At 43.5% G+C, this 8,289-nt stretch overlaps 1 protein-coding gene across 1 annotated transcript in view; it reads left to right on the plus strand.

Annotated features, from left to right (window-relative positions):
- TACR1 (tachykinin receptor 1) overlaps positions 1–8,061 on the plus strand; it is a 181,479-nt gene extending 173,418 nt beyond the window's left edge. The window contains exons 4-5 of the mRNA XM_047781670.1: positions 3,921–4,117; positions 4,851–8,061. Coding sequence (XP_047637626.1) covers positions 3,921–4,117; positions 4,851–5,142 — 489 coding nt within the window. The 3' untranslated portion in view covers positions 5,143–8,061. The remainder of the gene's footprint in view (positions 1–3,920; positions 4,118–4,850) is intronic.
- Positions 8,062–8,289: the final 228 nt, after the last annotated feature.

The following is an 8,289-nucleotide window of genomic DNA, read 5'->3' on the forward strand; positions in this document are numbered from 1 at the left end:
GTGGGGCTCAGAACTCTCACTCCTGTAGGTGAGTCTCTGTGAACCAGTTACTTTCCAGTCTGTGGAGCTTCCCACCCAGGAGGTATGGGGTTGTTTATATCATGAAATCGCCACTCCTACTTCTTGATGTGTCCTCCTCTTTTTCTTCTGGAATAGGACATCTTTTTTAAGGTTTCCAGTCTATTTGGGTGAAGAGTGCTCAGTCTTTAGTTGTGAATTTTGTTGTTTTTAGGAGAGAAATTGAGCTCCAGTCCTTCTATTCCGCCATCTTAATCCTGTCTCTGTATACAGTAGTGTGTATATGTTAATCCCAAATCCCCACCTTTTCCTTTTGGTAACCATAAACTTGTTCTCAAAGTTTGTGGGTCTGTTTCTGTTTTGTAAATAAGTTCATTTGTATCATTTTTTGATTCCTCATGTAAGTGATAAAGATATCATATGATATTTGTCTAACTTACTTCACTTAGTATAATAAACCCAAATCTATCCATGTTGCTGAAAATGGCATTATATCATTTTTTATGGCTAAGTAATATTTCATTGTATATAAGTGCAACATCTGTTATAGCCATTCTTCTGTCAATGGACATTTAGGTTGCTTCCATGTTGGCTATTGTAAATAGTGCTGCAGTGAATACTAGGGTGCATGTATCTTTTCAAATTATGGTTTTCTCCAGATATATTCCCAGGAGTAGGATTGCAGGATCATATGGTAGTTCCATTTTTAGTTTTTTTAGGGAACATACATACTGTTTTCCATAGTGGTTGTACCAATTTACATTCCCACCAACAGTGTATGGTTCCCTTTTCTTCATAGCCTTTCTAGTATTTATTGTTTGTAGATTTTTGATGACAGTTCCCCATGTTCAATGTTTTCAACATACTGTATGTCTTTAGTATATTCCTTAACTACTTATTCTGGATATAGATGATTTTACTATGTTTGTCTTTTAATCTTCCTACTAGCTTTATAAGTGATTGACCTAATACTGTTACTATATGTTTGCTTTAACCAACGAGACTGTCTCCTTTCATAATTTTTTATATTTTCTTTTCCACTCAGAGAAGTTTTTTTTAACATCTAAAGGAATCCAGTACCTCCAAACTGGCACTGAATTCTTTTAGCTGCTGTTTGTCTTAAAATTTTTCTCTCTCCTTCAAATCTAATGATAGTCTTGCCAGATAGAGTATGCTTGGTTGTATGTTTTATACTTTCATCACTTTAAATATATGGTGCCACTCCCTCTGGCCTGCAGTTTCTGCTGAAAAGTCAGTGGACAGTCTTATGGGAGTTCCCATGTATGTAACTGTTTGCTATGATCTTGCTGCTCTTAACATTCTGTTTTTATCTTCAACCTGTGCTATTTTAAGATAAAGTGTCTTGGCATGGACTGCTCTGGGTTCCTCTTGTTTGGGGCTCCTTATGCTTCTTGGACCTAATATCTGTGTCCTTTCTTGGGTTAGGAAACTTTTCAGCTATTATCCTTCATATAAGTTCTTTGTCTGTTTATTTCTCTCTTATCCTTCCAGATGCAAATATGATGCAAATATGCTTTGGTTGTCCCAAAGTGAACTATCCTCATTTTTTATTAATTATTTTCTTTTTCTCTTTTTGTTCAGCTTGGGTGTCTTCCAGTCTGTTGATCCATTCACCTGTATCATCTAATCCACTGTTCATGCCTTCTAGTGTACAGTGAAATTTTTTAATTTTATAATAATAGGTATAAATAAATATAAAGAATATATTCTTAAGCTTTGTTTGATTCTTCATATTTTCTAATTCTGTTTAAATCCTCATTGTATTCATCCATTCTTCTCTTGAGTTAATTGAGTTAGTATGATCTTTATGATCATTACCTTGAACTCTTTCAAATAGATTGCTTATCTCTGCTCCATTTAGTTCTTTTTCTGAGGTTCTGTCTTGTTCCTTTGTTTAAAACATATTGTTCTGTCTCCTCAAATTGTGTGTGCTTGTGTCTATGTATTAGGTAAGTTGGTTACATGTTCTGATCTTGGAGATGTGGCCTTATGTTGGAGCATTCCTATGGAGCCAGTAGCACTCTCGTCTCTGATCAGCAGAGCTATATGCTCTAGGAGTGCCACCTAAGTGTGCTGTGTGGACTCTTCTATTGTGGGGGGTGACTACTGTGGGCATGCTTATAGGTGAGGCTGGCCCCCAACTCAGTTCACTGCCAGGTCCTGCCTTGTGTGGTGGCTGTTGGCCCATTGGTGGGTGGAGCTAGCTGCAAAGCTTGAAGGCCCTGAGTCTGGTGTTGGCCCACTGGTACACAGGCCAGGTCCTAGGGTAGATGGCTGCAGATCTGTGGGGGGCCTGGTGCTGGTTCTGGCCCATGATGGATAGGTAAGCTCCCAGAGCTAACAGGCTAGAAGGAAGACTCAAAAAGGGCATTTGCCAAAACTAGCATCCTCATGGTAGAATAAGCTCCCCAAAATTGCTGCCACAGCATCTCTGTCCCCCAGGGTGGTCCCTGTTGCCTCCAGTCTCTCTGGGAGGCTCCTCAAGGTCAGCAAGTGGATCTGATCCATGTTTCTTTTAAGTCATTGCCTCTGTGTTGGAACTCAGAGCATGTGAGATTTTTTTGTACACTTCTTAAGAGCAGAATCTGTCTCCTACAGCCCTCTGGCTCTTCTGTATGCAAGCCCTGAAGGCCTTTGAAACCATAGATTCTGGGGGCTTGTCTTACCAGTGCAGTCCCCCTGACTGGGGAACCTGATGTGGAGCTCAGACCTCCTGCCCCTGGGGGAGGACCTCTATAATTATTATCAGTCACCTCCTCAAGGGTGTGAGTCTTGACTATACTGCATCTCTGCCTCTCCTACCCATCTCATTGTGATTCCTTCTTTATATCTTTTTTTTTGTCTTTTCTAGGGCCACTCCCAAGGCATGTGGAGGTTCCCAGGCTAGGGGTAGAATCGGAGCTGTTGCCGCCAACCTACACCAGAGCCACAGCAATGCCAGATCCGAGCCACGTCTGCGACCTACACCACAGCTCAAGGGAATGCCAGATCCTGAACCCACTGAGCAAGGCCAGGGATCAAACCCGCAACCTCGTGGTTCCTAGTCGGATTCGTTAACCACTGAGCCACGATGGGAACTCCTCCTTCTTTACATCTTTAGCTAAGGAAAATCTTTTCTGCTAGTCTACAGGTCATTCTCATAGACAGTTGCTCTGAAATAGTTGTAATTTTGGTGATGTGAGCTCAGGGTCCTCCTACTCCACTATCTTGGCCACACCTCTTCTAGGTAGTTTTTCTCTGAAGATTTCTTGGGGATAAAAAGGAATGTATTACATTGCCCAGTGTTCATAAGACTTTTTTGTTAATATCCCCTTTAAACATCTGACACTCTTACTGCAGCTGTCCAAATCCTGTCATTTCTCTTTCCCTTCCCCTGAATCTTCAAGCCGAGCAGCCTACTCTGGCTCATTACGCATTTCCCTCTGCTGCTTCCTGGATCGTCTCCTCCTGAACACCCATTCTCCTTTGCTCATTAATCTGGTCTCCCTTGGCTTCTCCAGTCATTGCCCAGAATGATATAACACAGTTGTTCTCAAACTTGAGTGTACATTTGACTCATCAAAGGCCTTTTCAAACATTGAATTCTGGAACCCATACTCAGCTTCTGATTCAGTAAGTCCAGGAAGGGGTCCAAGAACTTGCATTTCTAAGTTGTCAAGTGATAGTTACATTGTTAGTCATATGGCCACCCTCTGATGTAACCAAAGTCCTTTGGCACTGTATATAAACTGTCCTTTCTCCACCTTGAAAGGTGTTATTATTATAATTACTTCCCACCACATATCACACTGTGCAGAGTAAGGAGGCAGGAGAAGAGAGAAAATAACCATGAAAAAAAGGAGGATGTGCTGATGGTCTCACCTGTCTCAACCTCTTGCCAGGTGGTTAAGATGATGATTGTCGTTGTATGCACTTTTGCCATCTGCTGGCTGCCCTTCCACATCTTCTTCCTCCTGCCTTACATCAACCCTGATCTCTACCTGGAGAAGTTTATTCAGCAGGTCTACCTGGCTATCATGTGGCTGGCCATGAGCTCTACCATGTACAACCCCATCATCTACTGCTGCCTCAATGACAGGTAAGGACCCCATCCCCCATACTCTCTCTGGGGACAAGGTCATTTACCTATGATCAAGCAGCCAACCCAAAGGAGCAAAGCCAGCTGTAAAGGTAAATGGGAGTGGTAGGGACTACAGAAAACTAATCATCACGCTGTTCAATCTCTGCCGATTAACACCATGAAAGAACATGAGCCCCAAGGAGCTATTTTTTCCTTCTTCCAGAGGAACCATAAATTCATATTTTGTGTGAAATCTTCTGACTTTTAAACACTGGTTACAAAGTCAGTTTTGGAGGGTGGAGGGGCAGGGGCAGATTGAAAACATTTGTCATTGATGCATATAATGCATGTTGCAAGACTGATCAAGGTCATGAATTTGTTCAGTCTACTCTATGGATCCCATGCACACAGGGTTTGTGCATACAGACAGAGAGTCAGCGAGTGAATGAGGAGTGAGAATCCTAGACTGAGAGAGAGAGAGAAGGGGATGCCACTAGAATATTATCCACCATAGGGCATCTTTTTCCTTCTCTGATCTCTCATTTTCCTCTTCCCATCCCATAATACAATCTGGACCACTTTTCCCAGTTTTTGTCCTTAGCATCTCCAGCTGTCAATTAATTTAAAAAATAATAATAACACAGGGTCACATTTGGATACGTCCAGTATTAAGGGGCTAACGCAATGGTGGGAAAGCCCGCTGAAAAGAGGCTATAGCCAAGGGTTACCTCTCCATCCACTCTCTCTCCAGGTTTCGTCTGGGCTTCAAGCATGCCTTTCGGTGCTGTCCTTTCATCAGTGCTGGTGATTATGAGGGGCTTGAAATGAAATCCACTCGGTACCTCCAGACCCAGGGCAGTGTGTATAAAGTCAGCCGCCTGGAGACCACTGTCTCCACTGTGGTGGGGGCCCATGAGGAAGAGCTGGAAGAAGGCCCAAAAGTCATGCCCTTATCCCTGGACCGGACCTCCAACGGCTCTTCTCGCAGCGACTCCAAGACTATGACAGAGAGCTTCAGCTTCTACTCCAACATGCTCTCCTAAACCACAGGGAGACACGGCCACCATGCTTTATCTTGTTTCATTTCATGCATGGATAACTACGCTATATAGAAACCATAAGCAACATCCTTGAGACTTGTGAAAGGGTCAGAATCATTTAGGGAAAATATTCCGTCCTCGAGTAAAAAACCTGAATTCTTCCATGTCTTTGACCCCCATACGCTGTATGACCCAAAGCAAATCATCCAGCTTCTCTGAGCCTGTAAAATGGGAAGGTTAGACTTGATTTTCTCTGCAATTCATTCCATGATCCTGGAATTAACTTTAATCGCATGTAGGTGCTCATTTCAGGGTGACTCCTGCAGTGCAGATCCAATGGATCTGCCTACCCGGAGCCTCTCTCTTACTTCAATAAAGCTGATCTCAGTCTTGCTTAGATTATTTCCCTTTAGCTGGTGGCTCACACTGCATCAGCCTGTGCTTGATAAGATGAACAAAAGGAGGAACCACAGAAAATCTGAATGAAAGATTTCACCCTGTCTTCTAAGCATCCATGAAAAGAAGACATACTTCTGCCCCCTTTTGGCATTTCAGTATCTCAGTGCATCATGGGATTGAGAGCCTCAAGTTCAACTACACTGTGTCCACAGTAACTCTCCTGAGCAATCAGTGCAGGTGGAACATGTCCACTGATACCAACTAATGTCTGTTTTGGACCAAGACTCAGGAGAACAGTGCCATACTTTATCTGATCCTCTCTTATTTGTAAAGCTATGAGGCTGAGTATGTCATCTAAGTGTCCCTTCAAATTTTGACATTCAAAGTTTCAATGATCATATGAATTTTTGGTTTGTTTCACCAAAAATTGGTAGTCTCAGAAAGAATAGGAGCAGCAAGTCTAGCGACTTAACATCCAGCTCCTAGAGATGTAGGAACTGCTAAGACCATGTATCAATATCCACATACAACATACTCTGATTTATCCCAAACTCTTGAGCACTTTCCTTCTTCTGGAAGATTTGGCCTTTGCCAGAGCAGAGGACTTGATGTCAAATCCTACTCTCTCCATCAGGCTTTTGCAGGCCGAGTCTCGCAGTTGGAGAATACCATCAGGGAAGACAAACATGTGAGCTCCCTGCTCAGCCTTCTGGGTATTCCAAGGCAGGGGCACTGGTCCCGAGTTTAAGCTTTGTCTAGCATCAGGCATGTGCTCAGATGCCCAGTCACTGAGGAGGGACCCCTGCAACAGCATTTGTGGGAAGATGCCATCTTGCCTCTTCCCTTTAGACGCTCGAGTCTCCCCTTCCTGCCCCCTGGCTGTGCTGGCCTCCTGTCTATAAGAGGTGGGATGACCGATCAACCCTACAGAACAGCCAGTGGACTGAAAGTCATGAACTTAAAGCTTGGAAACTTTAAGTTTGGGAGTTTCTGGCAAGTGAGCATGCAGTTTCTTTCTGTCTCTCAGATCTGTGCTTTGGCTGGACATGGCTGAAAGGAGAAACCCCATGAAACTACCAGGAATGCCTTCCTTGTGGTGTGAAGAAAGCAAGCACATGTGCTGCATCCATCATGTTGAGGGAGAACAATGCTGCACCTGGGGTTTACAGCTTTACCAGCCATACTCCAACCCTACCAGGGCATCACCAGGCCAGGAAGAAGTTGTATAGCAATAGTATAAGCCAGCAAGACCTGACAGCCATATTCTCCAAAGCAGCATGAGAAGGATTAAATAAACCAAGTAAAGCCACCTCAGTGCAAAAATATGAATGGAACACATAATTTAGGGACAACAAAAGTCAGTGCCCAAAGCATTAGTCATACTTCTGATAAAGAATCATGCCATGCATGGGCTTCCAAGGGGTGCAAAGAACCAGCATGATTATGAAGAAGTATCTAAGAAGAAGGTGTTAAGGAGTAGGGGACATCCTCTCTATGAAAGAGGTTAGAGTTGAATTCAACAAGGATGGTCGAGTACCTGTTTTGGATTTGACCCTGAGCTGGGGACACACAGCTCCTTCTGTTCTTCAGGAGCCTACCCACAGGACATTGCTAACTCCCCAGTATTAGTGGATCTAGGCTGCCCAGCAGGCATGCAGCCAGCTGATAAGCAGATTCTCCATGGGATTCTAAAGACTCACACTCAACATAGGAACTCAAGGCAAAGGCAGGGAACTTTAAGACAGCTTTTTTGCAATGAGAGCTCTCCCAGCTAAATCCAAAGGGAGATACCAGCCAGACCATGGGACCTAAGGGATGTGGTTGGACAGCATCATCACTGCACCTAAGAAGAGGGAGCAGGCAGTTTCAAATGTAGCAGAACATTTCCTCTGTGAGAGCCCAGCAAGCCTTCCTCTGGCCCACTGTCCACCACCCATTTAACTTACAGAATTGTTGTCACCTCCTATGGGTAAGGAATTATCATGATTTTCACTGTGCATGGATATCATTCTTATCATAATGTGTCACCCTGTGCTGATCTCCTAAGTGTTTTTCCTTAATGTACTGTTTAGTAGTAATAGAATATAAGACATCATGGGGTCATGTTTGTTAGATTACTTCCAAAACATGGGATCCAGTTGCTGTCAATGTGCTATTTGTATTGTGCCAATTCCTCTTTTTTTTTTTTTTTTTTTTTTGGAGAGAAGCTGATGTATATCATGGACTCACAGTAGGACCATAGCAAATTGAGGGCTGGGGAGGGAGACCTGTATGGGAAGAATTAAAGGATAGGAGTCCTTGTCTTCCGCCTCCCGCTAGAACGCTAAGATGCCCTGGAATGCCCTTGCTCCTGGAAGGACTCCGTGGAACCCTGGGAAAAGGGGACTTGGGAGTTGACCTTACTGACCTGGCTTTCAGGAAGAATTGTGTAAGTAGAGAGGGGTAATTCCTGAAGTTTCTATATGTTCCAGCCCAGGATCCTAGAAAGAATCTCCATACAGAAATAAAGTATGTTTTTGACTACCTCATGCCTCTTTCTCATCCTTCGGGAACCTATGCACCTACACACACCTGAATGGAGGTGGCACTATGAACCCCAATAGATTGCATAAATGGATGTATGGAACCCAACCTAACTCTGTGGCAAAATGGGTTGGCAAGACATGGGAGCTATTTCTGTGCAGGGATCTGGGAAGTTATTGTGTGAAGTGACCAACAGTGTCACCTATGAGTAGAGCTGTGTCCGTTCAG

The sequence above is a fragment of the Phacochoerus africanus genome, chromosome 5, assembly GCF_016906955.1.
Source record: "Phacochoerus africanus isolate WHEZ1 chromosome 5, ROS_Pafr_v1, whole genome shotgun sequence".
In the NCBI taxonomy this organism is placed as follows: domain Eukaryota; kingdom Metazoa; phylum Chordata; class Mammalia; order Artiodactyla; family Suidae; genus Phacochoerus; species Phacochoerus africanus.